Source organism: Buceros rhinoceros, unplaced genomic scaffold (genome assembly GCF_000710305.1).
Source record: "Buceros rhinoceros silvestris isolate BGI_N320 unplaced genomic scaffold, ASM71030v1 scaffold16916, whole genome shotgun sequence".
Classification (NCBI taxonomy): Eukaryota; Metazoa; Chordata; class Aves; order Bucerotiformes; family Bucerotidae; genus Buceros; species Buceros rhinoceros.
Genome location: NW_010417092.1, coordinates 57,578 through 78,727, shown reverse-complemented (window position 1 = coordinate 78,727; position 21,150 = coordinate 57,578). Strand labels below are relative to the sequence as shown.

Here is a 21,150-nt window from a genome sequence, read left to right as displayed (position 1 = left end):
ATTATGAAATATTTTAAATTTTTAATTATTTCTCTTTCTTTATATTTATGGACATCTTTGTTCTAAGGGAGGAAATGGACTGAATGAGGCTTCAATTCAAAAGTCCCCACCAGGTTCAAAGCTTCATTGACTTTAGAGAGGAACAACTTACAGTAAAACACACATCAGTAACCTGTATAACATTTCCTTTCTGTTAGCACTTGCTTTTAGGATTATTTAACATTATTTCTGATAGGACCACCTTTCCTTTGTGTGTTGTGGTTTTGTTTTTTTAAATATCACCCCAGACTTTGCAGTGTCATCTTCAACTTTCTAACGTCTCTTATTCTATTTCTCCAAAACCACTTGGTTCTCAAGCTCGTATTTTAAAATTTACTACTTGAGCAAAGTGCCCAAAAAGGCAAAGGAAAAGGGTGCATCAGAGACCTAACAACACAAACCTTGAAAGTTTTTGTTATTTAAAACATGCCACAATAACTGCTATGCCGAATGATCCCGTAATATGAGAAATCCTGTTTAATTATGCACTTTGAAAATTGTCCTGCAAAATTATCTTCTAATTTTATAACTGCTATGAGTTATGTTTCAGTAAATTTTGGTGATGAGACAGTCCATCTTCAAGGAAATTTATTTCAGGTTTTGTAATAAAAGCCTTAAATCTGTAGAGAAAGATTTTCGTCTAGATGAGTGCCTCTGAAACATTCTGTTTATTTCTGCTGCATAATGGTTATAATTAATTCAAAATAGAAAGACAGACCGACAATAAAAGACGACAAGGACATTACCTCACTTCCAGCACACTGAATCATGACCTGCGACATGTAAATCACATTGCCAAGTGTTTTAATATCCTCTCCCTCCCAGCAACGGATAGCTTCTGTCAGTATTTGCAGTTCAAGTTCTTTCCGTTTCCGTACTTCTTGACATTGTGCCTAAAACACACAGGGGAAAAACACCTACTGTAACAACTCTATTAATTTGGAACAGGTTAAGGGCAGAAATACCACTACAGTTGTAATTACTATTGTGCTTTTAGTACACCGAAGACAGCACCTAACTTGAAGAGTTTTCATTTAGGTGACTATTAACAATATTTCTTGTAGAAGTAGTTCTGCTAACTTCAATAGTACTACTTTTCCTTGCAATACACTGACTTTGATTACCATTCCAAATCCAGTCATAGCTCTGTTTCTCCAATTTCTTATTTTTTTACATTTTAATTTTTTGTCCTTCCAATCAAAAACTCCTAGGCTCAGCAGAAAAGAGTAACACAGCTGTACTCCCATTCATTTGAATTTTTGTTAAGAGGAATTGTTTCCTCTTGTCTGTAAAGCCTCCAACAGAATGAGATCTCCAAACCTCTTCTGAACACAGAAAACACTATTTTCCTTCTAATAAAAAAAAAAAAAAAAAAAAAAAAAAAAAAAAAAAAAAAAAAAAAAAAAAAATAGAAAATGCCAGGTTACTACCAGCTCACACTCCCAACAGGAAACACAAAAAATTTAAGTTTATTGCAACTGAAACTGCATTAAGTATATGCATTTTCCCCTTCACCCACCCCCCCTGCCAACTCCAACACCATTCCCTTAGAAGAAATGCACTTTAGAAAAAACTTAGAAAATAGACTCAATTGTTATAAAGAAGCCCTTCCTCAGGATGCTAGTTAAGCTAGCACTAGAAGGAAAGGAGATGCAGCATGAGCAAGAGGGCAGACCAAGAGATGCAGAATGCTTTGCCTGGCTCTTACATCAACGGTCTGTTTGCTGTAACTCCCCTGTAAAATACCATCTGCAGCTCTGCCCACAAACAGCATCAATTTCCAAGCTTTAAAAAATTCCTTATACAAGCTTCTATGAAAAAGCTTCACTTTTGTAAAGAGGGGAATGAAATTAGAAAACACTCTACTTTCAAATATATAATCTATTTTTAATCACTCTTACAGAAAGATTTTTGAAGGCAGTCATGGATTTTTGAATATCTGGACGATCCGGATGATAATCCTAAAATCAACGGAGAAAACATACATAAAAACTTTAGTTCTAGTAAAAATAATTACAAAAAATTTAGATGCTTAACTAATAATTTTGTAAAAAAGAAGTTGTAGATCAATCTGCTCCCTTTTCATAGCCTTCTTATATCCAACACTGGTAGACTTGCTTGTAGTAAAAATCACTTACAACATTCCTACTTATGCTTAAAATAGAGCCAAAGAAGTCTTACAAGACCTAGTAGATAAGAGATTTTTAAATCCTAGTAGGAAAGTGTTTATTTTTTGGCATGTTAGCTTTGTCTCAAATTAGATTCTTTACAGACTAGTATGTTCCATTGTCACTCACTGACTAACCAAATTGTGTGACAAGACAAAGACCCATATGCTTTGTATTTCTCTCCCTCCTTCACACTCCAAAAATCTAACCTATAAAATGCGAAGGCAGAAACAGTAGCTCCTCAAACACCTTCCCATGCTGGAAAGATCGGTTTTGGACAGCGCTCAGCAGAAGTCAAAGGGACTGTTTTGGTTATATGTTTGACGTGTTGAGGTCCTAAGATGAGAAGCTGCACTCCCTCCACAAGATAAAGTGGCCTCAAGTAGTACACAGGTATGTTCAATGTCAAATCAACCAAAGACCCTGCAAGACTGCGCTAGGTGTGCAGACTAGCTTCTCTCGTTAGCTTCACTTGAAAAATTTAGCTTTTACAGGAAGTTTTACTGCATTAAATTTTGAACTATTGCAGCCCATATTTTAGAAGGCTGATGGAAGAGTAAACAAATGTAATTTTGGGTCCCATCACGTTTGACATGTACCTTTAAAATAATTGTTGTCAAATCATCATTAAGCTGGAACATAAATGCTGATAAGATATACCTCCATGTGCCTTTCAAGTTCTTTGAGTAACGTGGGGTATTTATCCAGACGCATAAAAGGTTTGCTGAGGCCCGTGGTCAGTACAAGGATTCCAGGGCTGTTGGCACCTTTCGCCTCCATGAATTCTCCTAGCTCCTCGCTGTGTACACAAGATATTTAAGCAAATTAAGATCAAATTACCAAAACAATTAAAATTATATTGGATTCTTCACTTCAGTCTTTCATCCACAGTGAATTCTGCCAATAAAACACAAGGCCAAACAAATAAAAAAGTAATTCAAGCATAATTTAAAGTTACTGTATTAAATAAAATACAGTGACAAAGACACTTGCATATTTGGGGTCCATCCAGGAAACAACAGACATAGGATCAAATCCACTGTTCTAAGCAACTAATGCCCAAAGACAGATCCTAAATGCTACCCAATCTGAGCAATGATTACACAAATAAAGTCATTTGCACTATATTTTATTACTCGGCTCTTCAGTAAAGTGACATCTGACTTCGAGGTGGTTCACACAGGTAATACACAAGCATTTGTTTAGGTTGAAAAAAGATCTTTAAGATCATCAAGTCCAACTCTTCATCCAGCACTGCCATGTCCACCACTACACCATGTCCTTAAGTACCACATCTACAGGTCTTTTAAATACCTCCAGGGACGGTAACTCAACTACTTCACTGGACAGACGGTTCCAGTGCTTGACTAATTAGTCAAGGGTTTCATACTTCATCAAGCATCAATATTTTTAAGGTGTCAGGCACTAATGGGAAGACACATAATGTTTCAGAACCACTTTTCCTCCCACACTTACATGTCTCACACATCCAAGGTGTTATTGCAAAATAACTAACCATACTAACCAACAAACATACAAATGGTAGACCATAGTAGAAATAATTACTGTGCAATCTACTCTCAAATGAGTTGGGGTTTCACTGTGGGAGTACTTACACACCACACTTGTTTTGGCAGCAAAACCGCTGTAAGAAATCTATGATCTCAAAGTATCATGAACTGACCGCTAGTTTTCCCATCCAGAGGGTTTTTCACACTTGAATCATTTCCAAGAACTAACCCAGTCCCTCAACTTTCTATATCAAATCAGTTTAAAAAGCAGCCCATCTTGGGAATTTCAGCTCACTTTGCTATCAAGGGAACTTTAAATAGCTGTAACTTCTGCTGCTTCCTAATAAAGCAGAGGTTTCAGAGGACTATGGTGCAGGACAAGTGTTTCAAGAGTTTAAATGACCATGAACAAAATGAGCCCTGTCTTTGGGGAAAAGAAGATACAGCAGCACCTGGGCTGATTTCCAGGTTCAGAAAATACAAGTTGCAGATGAATGTGGGATTCTGAAGACAAAATCTAAATAAAGGAAATTCAGAAAGCTGCTTATTAAGAAGATAACATCATCTTGCATTTGAGTTGTGTCATTATAAATGTCTGCAGATGTGGTTGCTCATGTTTTGAGCCTTTGTTATAGTAGATTAGCTAGTTCTCAACTCACAACAAAAACACCCGTGTCATGTGACATTCATGTAAATTCTACTCTGAGATATTCCGAAAAGTCCTTACCTTTTACTGATTAATAGTATTATGCCCCCACTACTACTTACAGTGGTTTTCAGAGGAAGTCTTAGCCAGCTATCAGATTTGGTACTTGTAGAAAGCACAAAAACATTGTCAAAAATAAAACAGCAATAAATGAGGCACTCTCATTTGTCATTATGGCCACATAATGACAAATTATGTCATTCAAAAAGTGAAGGGCAAGGATCTCCAAACCTAGGGCATAGTGTTTCCATGCAGAAGTAAAAGCAAATCTTCACCTGCTCAGTTTCCCTAGGGAAAAAAAAAAACCACTGACAGGACACTGCCATACACATGCTCAATTACCAGTGAGTCATGCCATATAAAAGCATTACATAGATTAAGACAGAACAGACCTCCCTACCTCCCTCAGGACACACATATACTCCTCCCATTTCAGAACAAGTGACACTTTGCTTGTTAATGCATTTGTCCTAATAGATGAAGAGAACAGAACATGAACCTGTCCACAGATCTCTCTCGTCCCAGCTGCTAAGGCTTTCCAAATTCTCAGAAGTGAAGGTACTTTTCCATATAGCATACTCCAATGTTTACTTGTCTTCAGATTACTTAATTGGTATTCACTTACACTACCTTGCTTAAATAGATCCAGCACTATTTCTGAATTGTCAGGTCCAACATGACCTTACGCTACCTCTTTTGGAGGACTCCAACCCCATTCTAACTAGGCCCAGGCACTCCTCGGTGCTCGTTTTTGTGCAATTTCTGCTGTACTCAACTGCACAGTCCAGAAAGCGGGTGAGGGGATTTCTCAACACTTGTTTTGCATTTTAAAGATGCAAAGAGAAGGGTTGGACAGTCACAAATGCCCACAGCTCCACCAGGCAGACTTTGCTACATCACTCTCAAGCGACATGTATCAGCAACTCCAGCCCTCCTAAAATTAACTCGTGATCAGGTTTTAGTCAAAATTAAGACCCAATGAAAAAACCTCTGATAGTACTTTGTTTGAAAAACTGTAATAATGCAACCCAGATAAACCTGAGTTCTCTTCTGTCTTAAAAAGTACAACTGGCCAACTCTGCGTACCTAGAGCCGGAAGACCTCCTTTGCCTGACACTTTTAATCACAGCCCTTACTCTCCATAAAAACCACACCAACTTCAGAAACTGACAACTGATTCTGGTGGCACCCTAAATGAGACAGGATTTGCATGACCATGTTTTGGTTTTACAGTGTCACCAGCTAATTCTTCACTGAGGATTCAGGCTAATTCACTGAAACATTAAGCTGCATAGATAGAGTGTGATAATTTGGCTATCCTCCTGACTCAACTAAAAGGGAAGAAGCTGTTTCCAGCAAGGTGATGAGGCAGACAAATGAAGGTATGGCACCCAGTTTCCACAGGAAGCTTACCTGTGAAAGCCCTTCTGTCAGAAAGGCACTCAGCAGTTTCAAAATTTCATTTCACTCTGTATATAACACTGATCATGTGCATGCCACTGCTTTGTTTTGTCCATTAATTCTCCCTGCAAGCATTCCCCATCCATGTCAGCATCACAAAGTCAGACTGCATATGGTACTTGACAAGTATCTTTATTTTAAATGAAAGATACTTGCTACAAGAACCAATAGGAAGTAACTGTTTAAACTCATTCATTGCATTGTTTGCTTCAGCCAGACACAGTCCCTGCTGCCAAACTTTATCAACTATTCCTTTTTATGTTATCTGCTATTCTTTCCCATTTCAGGCAGCACAACCCATACACATATCTATCCAGCTTCTCCTTCCTCCCCAACACACCAGTATGTCCTACAGAACATGCCAATCGCAAATACCACAGGGCATTCAAGTCAACACTGTTCTGAACAGGACAAATTCTTGCCTTCAGATCGTGAAGACACAAACCTCCCCATTCCTAATTACTCTGGCCATCACCATACTGCTAGTGGATACAAATGCATTATACAAATGGCATATGCTGAGCTATCCTCTGACACAATGCTTGCCCATTTTTTAACTCTTTTTTTTTTTTAAATACCTCTACAGCAGGTGAAACATTGGTTACCATTTCACCCATATTCATGTTTCTAATTTTCATTGCATTTTCATTTCTTCCCAACTTCATCATTATGAAATAGATGTGTGAGAAAACAGAAAAAGAACCTCGCTGTAGCCTGAATTAAAATTGACTACTTGGAAACTTGAAATAATAACCTGATATTGTCTTGCTTTCACTGTCTGCTTTGCAATGCCTTTAACTAAAGGCACTCTGTGGTTACGCAGCGCTGCAGCAGTTTCCAGGCCATTCACTGCTCTTAAACACAAGATAACTGGGTTGTTTATCATCTCCTGTTTACTTAGTCACAGTATAGGAACCTATGAAGCAAGTTTAAACCTCAGTGCAATTGAAATGTACACAAAGTCCTGAAAAACACGCTTAGCAATGGCATCATCAGGAAGTGTTTTACATGGAGCAGCGTTTATAGGTGTAATTAAAACTGAATGACGTAGTTTTCCTCCCAAGAGGACAATGTTTTCTTTCATATACTCCTGTGCTTCCTTCTGACAAGTTTTGACATGCCAGCTTGGTCAAACTCCAGTATGAAAAAAACCACACACACACACACACACACTTTTAATACAAAATTTAAAATTTAGCCTGAACAGTTCCATCATGCAGACCCCATTAGCAGTCTACTCATGCTAAACCAACCTGCAGCCTCTGCAGCTTCATGGACATAAAATATCTGGCAAGATGGATGCTACTTTAACTCAAAACTTCAAGTGAATGACCTTCTTTTATTCACAAAGGACAAATATAATACAGAATATAACTGAAAGCTCTATTTTCAACAAAATATGGATGGTTTAAAATACTGTTTGAATATGACAACAGTTCACAACTGTATTTTTAATTGATAGCAGCTTAAAAGTCAGTGTCATTAGCTTAAGAGCGCAGCTGCTTTGCCAAAGACAATGGCTCTTTCATGTCACAATTTCAATTGATGCCTGCAAGTACCACACTCTCCTAGGCAGCATAGGCTAAATAAAACTCCAGCCCACAGCTAAGCAGTATGTTTTTAAAAAAGGTATCATTTTAGCTGAACAGGAAAAACTTTTGAACAGTGAAATCATCATCTAAGTCACAAATGCATAAATAAGTAGCTTTTCAGAAAGAGGCAGCTGAGATCTGAATTCACTACTTGCGTCATTCTACAGACTAAAATGCAGAGAAGCATACAAAAGTGCTGTGCTTCCTTTATTCTGAAATCTTGAGCTGAAACATTCTCCCCACTCCAAACCAGAGTTAGTTCACAGCTTGAGATATTTTAAAGGTCACCATGAAAAGTGTCTTTAAGCCCTATTAATATATTCAAGTCTTTCTTAGCACAGCTGCCTCAAAAGCTGCAAATCAGACTGGGGAAGGGAAGAAAACAAGTTGAGATGTGCCTACAGTAACAGAAGGAAAAAAAGTCATTTAAACTTGAGGAAAGCACATCCAGAAACTAAAACACATACGTTTAAAATCACAACTTACACTTCTGAAGTAGGTCTCTGTTTGTAATAGATGGAGCACGAGCTATCACTGCTGAGGGGTCTGAGGACTGCACACAGGCACCGCATTTTGAGAGCGTTGTGGCACAGCTTGGCTCAGCAACCCGTCAACCGCAGCTTTTAATTTCCTAGTGCTAAATTTCCCAATCAAGCTCCTCTCTCGGGGACTGTTGCCTAGTGTATGACATCAGCCTGCACACTTGCAGGCTCAGGGATGCACCAAAGTGGGGGAGGCACAAAGAGTTTTCTGACTCAAGCTGATCTGTATTCCATGCTCCAGTTACTTGAAGTAATTGTGATGTTTCAGCTCCACAAATTTGATCCAGACTGCTAGGTCTGTGATGCAAGTGTAGAATATGCTTGGGACATGTTGTCTAAGAGAACAGAAGAATCTAGCAAAATTTATGTTTGAAGAAGCAAAGATTTGTGAATATCTTTCTTGCAGCTGAGAACTAGTTCAACACTTGCCACTTCACAAAATAAAAAAACCCAGGCATATATTACTAATTTTTGGCTGCCTTTTCATCAAATAAAATTTTCTTTTCGACATGTTTTTTTGCCATTTTGTTTTACAATAAACATGGTGTCATTTAATGAAAGGAAAGGAGCTTAAAAACCTCCACCCCAATAACTACATACTTAAATGCTGATTGCTTTATGCCTGTACTCTCCTGTATTTCTTCAGAAGAGTTTTATGTCCACTGATCACTGGGACCTGTTAGCCTTTTTTTTTTTTCTTATTCTATACTCGAATATCTTTCCTCTTGTCATTTGGGATACAGTCTATATAAAGTCCCAGACCTGGCTTCTGCTTCCTCTTTTTTTCTTGATGGAGTTTTCCCTTGCACTGAACTTTGTGGCTTGTGATCTTCACCAGGTAGGTAACATCTCATGTTCCTGGGACTCCTTACTCCACTGCAATTACTGATTTCTGTACTTTGTATACAACCGGGGTTTTCAATTTATTCGAGCAAAATTCATTCTTTCACGCCTTAGGTTGCTCATCCTGTTTCTTCTCTTACTGGAAAGCATGCACACATCTATGATCAGAAGCACACAGCAATCAATGCTACTTTGACTAAACACTACGCCCTTAAGACAGTTCTGCTCTCACCAGCTAGCAAAATTCTCTCCTAAAATAACACCATATCATATATGAGACCACCTATCCTTGGACTTGAACTGGGATTCTCAAGAAAAACTAAGGGATATTAGAAACTGAAACCTCATACAGTGCAACCAGAGGTATGACTTACGGACTGTAAGTAAAATAGGGACCACATATACTGACAGTATAGCCACCATGAGAGGAGGGAACAAGGGGAACAAGCTAAGAGGCAGTGGCGGAAACATGCAAAACACTGATCTCTGTGAAAGCTACCACCCGGCTAGCTGTGAGCTACACCTCTTCAGCTCCAGCCAATCACTTAAGACACAATTACAAGACAAGATCACAAACCTAAGGAAAAATGACTTAATTGACTCATTACATGGCAAGAATTTTAATTCTGGGAAAAATATGCAATGGCTCTGAAACAATTCCTGAGACAATTTCCTACCAAATTTCAAGACTGCATAAAATCTGAGAAATTATGTTGAGTACCAACCGTAACACCTAGATAGAACTTACAGTGTCGTATCTGGAATCAAGACGACAATCTTTTTCCAAACTTAATAAAAGAATTTTTGTTGTTGTTGCTGTGATTATCAAAGGCAAAAACAACCTCAAAAACATGCATCTCTGGAACCTGATCTCCTGTATGGGCTGTGTAGGTTTTATTCCTATTTCTGCATATGCACATACACTCAGGTCTCTAATGATAATCATTTCAGTAGTTTGACTATTAATAGCTAACTTAAGGAAATGAAAGATTGTGGCTTTGAAGATTTGAACATGAAAAATCTCTATTAAGTAATATAAGCAACCCCCTTCACCTCGAATGTATATTTATACAAAACATGCACATACATGAACGTATATACATGCACACACTTCCTTATTTTATAATAATTAAATAAAAAGCTCGATGTTCCTGCCACGGATCAAGAAGCAAATGAGAAAGAAGAGAAAGAGGCAAACACAGGCTAGCATTCATGCCAAATGGCATTTAAAAAAAAAGAAAAAAGCACAGTCACATTCCAACTGAATGCCCCTTTTAACTCTCCAGCCCCATTCCAAGGACTACTATTTAGAGACTTCACAAAAATGCTGTTCAAAAAAGCAGCTTTTAACTAGATGTCCTAAAATAATTCTGAGTTAATATCATCAGGTTTATCTATATGTTATATATGTATACACAGGTACAGGGTCTTTACCAGGTGTCAACTTTAATGGGCATTACTAGCACACTGCTTTAAGAGCATTCTTGATATTTCAAAAAATTACATATAAAGACCTCATATGGGCAATATTTCAAACCAGATGATTACTTACAATTTTGATGTTACAGGGACCAACTGGTTAAAGAAACAATACAATTAATGCTTCAAAACGATAGTCAGTTTCCTTCAAATTGTTTTTAAGTCAGTGATAGTAAAAACACAATAATAAAACTAGTATATTTTATAGAATAAAAAAACAAAGCAGAGGTAAAGTTTCTGAAGTGTCACCTAGAGCAATCTAGGAGAATTTTCTGGATTTTCTGTTGGTATGGTTCCCAGCCAAAAGCAAGTGAACTTTATAAACTGCAGAAAATACTAATTTTGTTATGTAAGAATCTGAACTTAAAATTACCTGCTAGGGGTTTTTTCTGTAGAAAAGCTTTCAGAAGCACAGTTAATGCATGTGTGTTCAGCTTTACGAAGTGCACAGAGTTCATGGCAAGAAATAATCTACTGTAGACAGTAAGAATTTATGTTCCAAGTCAAACCAGTCCAGACTGTTCCTTTTTTCCAGTCTCTAAAACGCTACTGAATAGCACAGCCTACAAATGTGATATTCAAATCCAAGAACTCAGTAAACATCTATCTCTCTGACAAAGTTTTGCTGGTATTAAAACACATATAACGCTTTTGGACCCTCTGCTGAAACTGTACCATAAAAACAGTCAGCAAATCATCACTGTATCTTAGAAGTCTTAAACCTCAGTCTCTGACATCTCAGAAAAATTCCAGTTCAATATTATTATCTATTACTAACTGTAAAGTAGTTGATTCACTATAATTACAATCATGACTAACCTCAAACCTCACAGTAATTTTTACTTTAAGGTTTATGAGGATGCTTTACACACTAAAACCATCTCAGCTAAATAGACAAGGAGACAGTTCTGATGGTTTTCCTTTTCTTCATGCCTTCAATCAGTTTGTTATTCCTCTCCTTTCCCCCAGCTTTAAAACAATGTAATTAAAAACTTTCAGGCATTCTGAGAGGAAAAGATTCAAAACTGCTTAAAGCCAACTTCTGATCTTCATGGCACCCATCTCACAGATTTCTTTTAGTTGAGCCACTTGCTAGCTACAGCAATGGTGTTCAATAAAAACAAAGGGCTTAGAATATTAAAATGGCAGTCATTTAAAACAAAACAAAACACAGATTCACTTCTGTTGACTCATGCCTGGCAACACAAGAGCATTAAAAAGAAAGTCTTATCCCAACTTACCTCCCCTTGAGCTACCTCTTATGCACAATACAATTCCTTTGAGCCTACTTCCACATCCAAATAACTTAATTGCTGTATGACACATTACCTCCACCAGGATTTGTATCAAGCTGACTTTACAGACTAGGAACCGGATTTTTCTTAGGACAGCTTACGCGCGAAACACAGACGAGAAGAAATGGTTTTCTTCTCCGTATGCAGAATAAACAGCTTTCCTCCTTTGCTTTTCTATCATGGTTTCTCAGACACAGCTATTCCCTGTGCTTTCCAAGAGTTCTGAAGTCAGGATAATTCTTTACAAATACATTCAGATTAAATCCTAGATCTTTATATGGAAAGAACATAAAGGCACAAACAAACAAAAAAAATCTAAGCCTTAGAGTATTAAAAACCCCATAGGCTTGGCTCAACTAAATATTTTAGCATTTACAGAAAGTGGTACTAGAAGTAGGCCATTCAAAAGAAAACAACACTAAGGGGTTTCAACAGGAAAACATATTTTAAACATATTTTGTCTTGTTTAATTTTAATCCGTTATTGCTTCTGACAAAACAAATATCTTTCTTCTGCCTACACTGCAACATGAATTTGCAGCTTGATTTTTCAAAGTGGGGTTGGAACGTAGCTACATGTCTTAATAACATAAGCGACAGTTCATAGTATTTGGTAGCTAGAAGGTTTTTTTTATGTACGCTATTATGAGCAAAGCTTACCACATATTGTGCTGTTAAAACAAAATACAAGTTCTTGAAAGAAGCTAACACTATAAAAAACAAAGCAATTATGCTCCTCTTTGTTTAGGAAGAGTTAATATTCAAAATATCTTTACTTTGGTCCATCACAACAAGACAAAGAAAGATGGGGAAATAAAGCAAAAAAAAACAGATATCCTGCTAGAATTTGTCCTAGGCCTAACCTTTGAGAGAAGGTACATGGTTCTGTCCTGTACCACAAGCAAACAAAAATAGCCCCAAAACTAACAGTTGCTGCAGGACGTGACTACATAGGACAAGTTTGTGAAAGCAGATGTCTTACATGAATTCTGGCTTCAACTCTCTTCCCTCAAGGTGATACAGGGCATCTATGCAAATTGAATGTCGGTCCCAAAGCTGAGCAAAACCTGCACCATGTTAACTCAGATTTCTGCTCCTTACAAGCAGGAGATACTGATTTTGTAAACTCGGAAAGCTCACACTCCTTTCGTATCACTCCAAAGTAAAGCTAAGGGAACACCACTATAAAGTACACACAAACACACAAGCCTTTACAGGGCTAAGTTACAATTCATCGTCTACTAGTAATCGTGATAATTCTGCAACAATTCTTTTGATCTCAACATTTTTTTAAAGAAGATCACAATCAGTACACTTTGTTTTACACACTCGGAGTTCAGCATGTGTTCTTTAAGTGAGAAAATGTTCTCTAAGAGTTGATAAACACACTGCCAAAAGTGACAGGTCCTGACCACAAAGAACAGCTTTGTGTCCAGGGTTTGTCTTACTTCTCCCCCCTCTAAAAATACACTTTTTTTTTGCCTTAAATAAGCTCTACCATACCAAATCTGTGTCAAAAGAGACATCATAGTTTTACGACACAAGTGTATTTTATGCGCTTTTTTTTTGTATCAGACTTAAAATATTGCAAAGTAAAGGTACCTGTGTTCTGTGAGAACGTTTACTGCTGACGGATGGTTGGCACAGTATGCAAGGTATAAGCTTTTCATTTGTGACATCAAATTGAGAAAACATCCTCCAACCCTCTGCTGAGCTTCAGGCAACCTAAAAACAGAGTAACAAAGATGAAATTACTGTATTAATGACACAGAAACAAATTAAAGCCTGGAAAAAATATTGTATACTGGGGGTTTGTTTGTTTTGTTGTTGTGTATTTACTTTTTTATAAAATCAACAGATAGATTTCTACAGTCACTGACCAGAAGCCTACAACTTTCTCTTCCTTCTTTACAGCTTCAACCCGCTAATTGTAAGGCCTAATTATGCCACCACAGATTAGGCAGAATATGGTACATACCTGTAAGATGGTCATTTAGCAATTTAAAAAAAAAAAAATTAGCGGTAATTAGCACCTTCTTCGGGAGTTTGATTTTTAGTCAACATACCTATCAGTTAGAAGAGTTTACTATCCATTTATACATACCACGCCAAATCTTAAAAACATTATTTCAGTACTTTGATAAAAACTGGATAGAATAGCATCAAGATTCTCTCCCTCTGTCCTACACGAGGCTTAAAATATTCATTAAAAGATCCAAGTACCACATTAAGCTCTGAACACACAGATAGAAGCCAGTTACAGTGCAGTAACAGGCTGGTTTTTACACAATTATCACTCATCTTGCTTTTTAAGGACCATAAAGCACTTACGTTTGTTTGTAAGGGCACAAGTGCTGCTTTAACACCATCAGCTTCCTATAACTCATGCTTTCTTCATCTTACATGCTTAAATGCACTGTATTTGCTAATCAGTGAAGGCAAATGTCACAATTCTGGTCAGAAGAGCTTATTTCTTCCAGCATAAAATGGTGCTTAAATAACAGCGGCTTCAGTGACTTCAGCAAAAAAAGATGACTTGGCACAAGAAGCCGGATTTAGAAGAAAAGCTTATTTTCAGACAGTACTGGTGAACTTCATCAGTTTTGATCACATTTGTCAGATGAATATCCACACGTTTATCCACATAAATGAGGGAGGATAAGATACGAAGACAGATAACATGAATATACACAGCATATTTCTCAAAAGGTTTTAGGAGAAACTGTCACGTTGAATTGCAGTAAGAAAATATCTGGAGTATAAACATCTGAAAGCAGCTGTGTGGCACCAGCTTAGAACTGCTACAATGAGCAGAAAGTAAAAGTCTGACTTCTGATGTTGCATCTGTATAAGCAGGGAGGATAAAAGGGAGGGGAAGAAACATGCTACTCTTCCAGTCTATTATTAGTATCTCCTTAAGCTACATACTTCATATGCAAATAAAAGCATGTCCATATTTTTTTAAAATCTAAAATAATTATCAACTTAAACACAAACTGATGGGAAGAAGTATACACGCTGACCAGCCATGCTTCCTTACTGCTACCATACCACCATTCTCAGAACCACTCAAATATCCACACTAGATTGCTTCCTATGTGAGAAAGAATAAACTGGACAAACAAGTGAATGATATCATAAGGGTGTTAGAAGGGAAACCCTATTATTTTCTACAGGGCAACTCCCATTTGAAGGACTAAGGTTGTACAGCAAACAGCCAAATGTATAACCCATGCTGAAGTAAACCAGAAGATGGGACGCAGTTTTCATCAGTCCTAGCTTACCCCTGACACCTTGTCCAAACCCACTGTACAACGCATGGAAGATAAAGTGTTTCGATTTCTCCATATATTTCCTCTCCTTGCATAAAGATCACATCTCCTAACATAAATATGGCGAGTCTTCGCTTTTTTGCAAGATGAGACAATCAGTGGATTTTGTTGTTAATTGTTATCCATTTAACTACTCATAAAACCAGTAGTTCACACTGCTGTAAAGCTGAGTCCTCAGAAAATACTCAGATATACTGTTAGCAGTGTCAAAGGGTTTCATGCTAACATTAGTTCCAACAATTCTCTCTGAAAGATTATTTTCTAAAAAAATATATATATTTTTAGAAGTCAGGATTTTTTGTAGTTGTCTCGAACATGTACATAAAGTTTCTTAATATCAACAGCTAGTATATAACCTATGAAAGAGATGCTCCAGTGAACTTCAGTAGAAAAGAACCGTTTTTCTTTCCACAACATCCACTCATCCATGGTAGGGGATGTTCTCATCCTGCTCAAACAGTCATCTTGTCCCACTCCTTAGGTTTGCTTTTGTAGCTAAAGTTCAAAGTTCACTCCAGGAAATATTTCCCCAAATTTCACAACAGTAAGCTTGCCTCCTGCTAAGCTGTTCAGTGCCTCTGTATGGTGTGGGAAGACCCATCCAATATCAAGTCAAAATAGATTGCACTGGTTTTCAAAAGACAAGGCGAGGGAAACACACTTCTGTATCTGAAAGCAACATTCATTACAGACACCCAGAAAATGACAGCTAGCACATCGTGCCAGACACACTCTGATCCGATTATCAGGACTCCTCACATTAAAGGCTAGGGCCTGTATTTTATTGTCTGCATCTTTATCTCTCTTTCACGAACAGTTTAAATCCTGAAATAAAAAGTGACTGCTTTTGCAGGTATTTCGGGGAAAACCAGGGGCATTCCCCAGCATACTGAGCAAATGCTATTCTTGCAGCCTTCCAGGCAGCATTTCCTGCCTAGCAGCTGATCCCCTTTAATAAATCTAAGCATGAACTAGTAATATATTCAAGTAACAGATGCAGAAGAAGTCTCAAACTCTGAAGACATCCTGAAGGCATACAACTCAATATTAAAATAGTAAGAGGCTGCAATAAACAGTTGCTGAGAATGCTTAAATTCCCTTTTCATACTGTAATGCCGGGGGGGTAGTGTGTGCATGTGAATTATGGCTGTTCACACCACGCAGACATCTGTGTCTTCTCAGTCCGCTGTTCTTTCAGCTGAATGAAAGACTGACGTTATTCTCTTTTACATGTTGCACATGTATTGCAACTTTATACTGCACATTCTTTGTAAAATTAAGATAATTAACAGACTTTGGGGGGTGGCAACTCATTCTCTTTGATTTCTCTAATCCATTCAAGTGTTCTACTATTTTTAGAGGAACAATTAATAAGTTATCTGTAACTCCTTTAACTTCTGAAAAAACATGATTTAATACCTATCACCACACTGTATAAACCTTTTAGTAATTAATGTGTTAAATGCATAGTTATATAATTTATTCTGAAGTTGTTTGATACTTCAAAAAGGAATCACATAAATATTATACATATAAACGATAATAACTTCAGTTATAAAAAAGCCAAAGACATGTTTTAATTTAATGTACAGAATTAAGAGAACCAAAACAAAGCTGCTGTTGTACACATGCTTCATCATACTACTTCATCTAAACTACCTAACATTATCTGCTTGTTGGACTTGCATCTGCCAGCTGTCAGTTCTGTTTCTCCGAACTTAAATTCCCACTGCTCAATCACGCTTACTTTGAGATTCCGATCAGAACTGGACTAAAGCTAGTCTGGCAGCCAACAGAAGAAGAGTGACATTACACAGTATCCAATTATGTTCTGAAGAAATTTGACTTAGTTGTGGTGTCAGTGGACATTGCAGCATTCTGGGCACAGCTGTGGAAGCTGTGATGAATCCAGAAAAATTTAAACTCAGATTAACAGAGTAAGTTTTAAAAGAAAAGTAGGTATCAAAAAGTAATCAGCATTATAAGTTTTCTTTTTTACAAGGAAAAGATCAGATGTCCCTAAATTTCAATAGGCTGGGTGGTTACCATAAGTGTGCCATGCAGCAATCTATGTCTCTATATATAATGTGAATGTGTATGTGTTTATTTGTACACACACTTGCAGAACTTGCCACAAACTGTAAACTCAATTTGAGTGGCGTTTTCTGCTCTTCTCCATCTCTCCCCACAGACAGATACACAGAGTTTCCTGAGCCTCTCTCAGCCTCTTGAAGGAGCTAGAGCATTAATGACAAGTTTGCTATGTTTGCAGGAGGTCAGTACAGATTATGTCTTGAACTTAAAAGCTGGTGGCAGAGAAGACCCAGGTCAAGTAAAGGTCTGCAAAAATTAAGGGATAATGGTGATTAATGACTCCAAGGGATGTAGTTTGTGAAGAAACACAAGGTTAGCACAGATGTTATCTCCTGAGGCTTCACAGTTAACAAGGTTAGTGAAATAAGGGGGACACTTAGCAACTTTGAGCTGTTTGCACAAATGGAGGCACTATTTAACTTATTCACAATCCATCAGTCTAATTTTGAACGCTCTCTTCACAACCATACCTTCCGCTATTTGTATTTGCCTTGGCTCCCAGACATCCACTAATACGCAGGTTTGTTTCAGGCAATCTGAAGACACTTCTTTGAAATTCATTTAGGGTTGATAGCTTTACTACTCACAGTAACAAAAAACAAGAGAGGACACTAGCATTTAACATTTAACAGACTTGATTTGTACCTGCACTCCAAAACCAAAACTGAAACACTGATTAAATGTGGATTACATTTAAGCAATATTCCTCTCACACCCTGGCCTCCCTCCACCTGTCTTTTTTTTTTTTTCTTCTTTGTTTTTTTAAAATTCCCATTCCACTCCAGCATCATTCCAGAACATTAAGGATCTGCTTGCACCCAAACACAGAACAAGATAAACAACACAGTTACTGTGACTGCAGAGCAGGGATATGAAGGAGAGAGAGGGTAAAACCCAGCTATTGCTGTTATGGGGCAGAGAGGTAAGTCTGTGATACTCCATAAAAGACAGCCAGTGCCTTCACTTTGCTACAGAGGAGATTATACCTAAGCAGTCCATGCAGGCTGGTGACACCAGCAAGCTTGTGTGTTGCGCCCCCCTCCCTTACTGAGAAGTACAGCCACAGACTGACAGATTCTATTCCCAGGTGAATGGAAGAATATTTTTTCTGAGCAGGAGACATCTGTTCAATCTCCTGCTACAATAACACCCGAAGAGCAGTATTTTCAACAGAGATCATTTAGACCAGCCCAGAGATCACCTGACAGACTGACTTAGTCCCTTCAGACTGCTGTGTGAACCACTGTAGAACTGATGTTCAGCATTGGTTCACAGATCTGGAAAAAGACCTAGAGCACTGGCGCACCTTCTGTCTTCAAAAGCCCAGAGCATGGAGTGTTCTTGCTCTGTTTTACTGTCAGAAATCTGCCCTTTTGGAATCAAAGACTCAAGGAGCATGTCTCTGCCTTGTCCATCAAAACGAAGTGCACTCGAAGCTGATCAGTCAAGCATGGAGTGTTCTTGCTCTGTTTTACTGTCAGAAATCTGCCCTTTTGGAATCAAAGACTCAAGGAGCATGTCTCTGCCTTGTCCATCAAAACGAAGGGCCCTCGAAGCTGATCAGTCAAAAAAAAAAAAAAAAGCACTTTGAAGCAGATCAGCTAGGAAGATTTTTACTCAATGCTAGGCAGACTTGTTTCATACACGACTTGTTTGGTAAATGAAGAAGAGAAGTCACAAAGGTAGAAGTAACCCCAAACGTATCTGTCTGATGGTGCCAGGCATCCACGAAGGCAAAAAAGAAGTGTTCTCAGGCCTGTGACAGATGGAGCAGCCCACAGGAACACCCAGTGATATGACAATATAAGCCAACCTGGCCAAGCTCAAAGAGGACAAATCTTCAGCAATAATCCAGAACAGCTTCAAGGCTGGGGTCAGGATGGGAGGGTGGCACATAACTAAATCCAAATGACATCCAAACTACTTACCCTGAAACACACAAAGCACCGACTGCAGCATTATGCGTTCTGAAAAAAACCAACAACCCAATCTTAACAACATGAGGATTAAACAAGCCAAAGTGGTGCAGGCAAGAAAAAGAAAAGCATCAGGAAGTTTGTGACCAAAGTACATGCCAGCATTTGTTAAAAGAAAACTCAAATTACAAACTGAGTCAAGAGGGGTGAGGAATTAAAAAAAATACTCAACTCTCATGCCAAAGAAGAGGAATTTGTCAAGCAAGGGAGGCTGGCATCACTACAACTGGTAAGACATTGGTAGTTGGTCATTGTAATGTCAAGTTAGAAAAAACACCCCACTGGATGCTGGAATATGAAGTGCCTGCATGGTAGAATTATAAGCTCTCTGCCAAAAGTAAAATAAAATGATAAATCTATTTTCAGTCCGGAAGCTACTCTGAGTTTACAGAACAGGTTCACCAGCCAAAAAAACATGGCAAAATGACAAAAAAATAAGGCGACAGGGCAAGTATTCTTCTACATGATGGGAATTATGATGGATTAGATTCAAAACAAGAGGAAGCTGGACGCTCAAGTCAATATGTTATGATGAAAATTAAACTGAAAATACAACTTGGCACCACTGGCATATTTATGAAATTAAAATAACACAAAACATTTGCAGTAGTCCTTCAATAACCCTGGGGCATCACTGCTTCTGCCCACCTACTAGCATCCATTATGTTCCTAATTTATTACACAGCAACATTTCACTTAGCAGAAAGAGGAAATAAAGGACATTAAAAGAAGGTCTTTAAACTCTATTAGTTTAAAACAAGGAAAGAGTTCTACATAAGCATTCTGAGCTCGAAGCTATATTATGTCGTCACATTAACCTACATACCAAGTTAAAATAAAGTTTGCATTAGTACTTGTTTAAAGGCACATGCTCTTCCACTCTTGTTTTTAAAACCACCTTAAACAAAAGTTTTAAAAGATGACAGTCTGTTCACTCTAGGTACTTCATTTCCCTAACTTCTGGTTCACAGAAACAAAATCACAGCAACAGCGAAGTGCAGTGACACGAAGAGAAAGGAAACATTTAAGTATCTCGACATGTTACGAATGACAAGAGGACAAGAGGAAATAGCCTTTAGTTGACTCAGCGGAAAGTCAGGCTGGATATCAGAAAAGATTTCTATACACAGAGGGTCATTAAGCATTGGAACAGGTTGCCCAGGGAGGTGGTAGAGTCTCCATCCCTGGAAGTGTTTAAAAGCTGAGTAGATGTGGTGCTGAGGAAACGTGGTTTAGGGACTCTGGCAGTGCAGGATGAATGGTTGTACTCAATGATCTTAAAGGTCTCTTCCAACCAGATGATTCTGTGAAACAGTCATTCTCAGGAATTTAGACAATTAACTGATCAAGTGTAGCTTGCCAGGAATAATATCCTTCTTTCTCAAATGCAGCATGGAAGAAAGGCCATGTCAAGAATGTTTCCATTCCACTGCCGAATAGTCATCTGGACTACACTGTCCTCCTTTTCATTTTCTCCAGACTAAGCTGTCTAGAGGCCAGAGAGAGGGAGAGAAGCCAGGTGGTAGGAGGACATGGGTTACTTACACGGTGCTACAACAAAGCTTCCTCTTCATAGGGACCAGCTCAGAGGAAGAGAGGAAGGAGAGGTCAAAACAAGATGCGCTGAGCTGATCTAAAGATCACTACTACCAAAAGACTGATTTTCTCCTCCAAGACATTAATTCCTTGTCACAGCAAAGTACTCCCAGCAGACTGAAATTTGTCTAAGCCCTCACTAGCAATTCAAATTACTAACTTGGTAGAAAACAAGCAAATTTGGATTAGCTAGTTTCCTTAGCTCACCATGTGGGCAAACAAAACCAGAACAGTCAAGGAAAAGGACACAACTGAGGTTAGGAACAGGAACTACACTTTCAGTGACATGTCAACAGCAGAATATTGTTAAGAAGGTTCAAATGTGACATGGTCACTCTCTTACACCCAAGTGCTGAGGTACAAGCTGAAAAATAAAGCTGAAGCTACCACTTCAGCCTAACCTATGGAAGGAGGACAAGTGCCCTCATCCCCTTCTTTCTGTGCTTCATGCTTCCTACAGGCACAGTACAGGCATTGAGGCTTTTCTTTTTTTTTTTTTAATTCAGGTTGTTCTTTC

The 21,150-nt window shown here is 38.1% G+C and overlaps 1 protein-coding gene across 1 annotated transcript in view; it reads right to left on the bottom strand.

Annotated features, from left to right (window-relative positions):
- Nucleotides 1–785: 785 nt before the first annotated feature.
- The window catches only part of LOC104495135 (rho guanine nucleotide exchange factor 7), a gene marked incomplete at its 3' end in the record, with an annotated part of 46,459 nt that continues 26,094 nt past the window's right edge, over nucleotides 786–21,150 (bottom strand). Inside the window, exons 8-11 of the mRNA XM_010138065.1 lie at nucleotides 13,238–13,360; nucleotides 2,868–3,006; nucleotides 1,941–2,000; nucleotides 786–932 (exon numbers count right to left, since the gene is read on the bottom strand). Coding sequence (XP_010136367.1) covers nucleotides 786–932; nucleotides 1,941–2,000; nucleotides 2,868–3,006; nucleotides 13,238–13,360 — 469 coding nt within the window. The remainder of the gene's footprint in view (nucleotides 933–1,940; nucleotides 2,001–2,867; nucleotides 3,007–13,237; nucleotides 13,361–21,150) is intronic.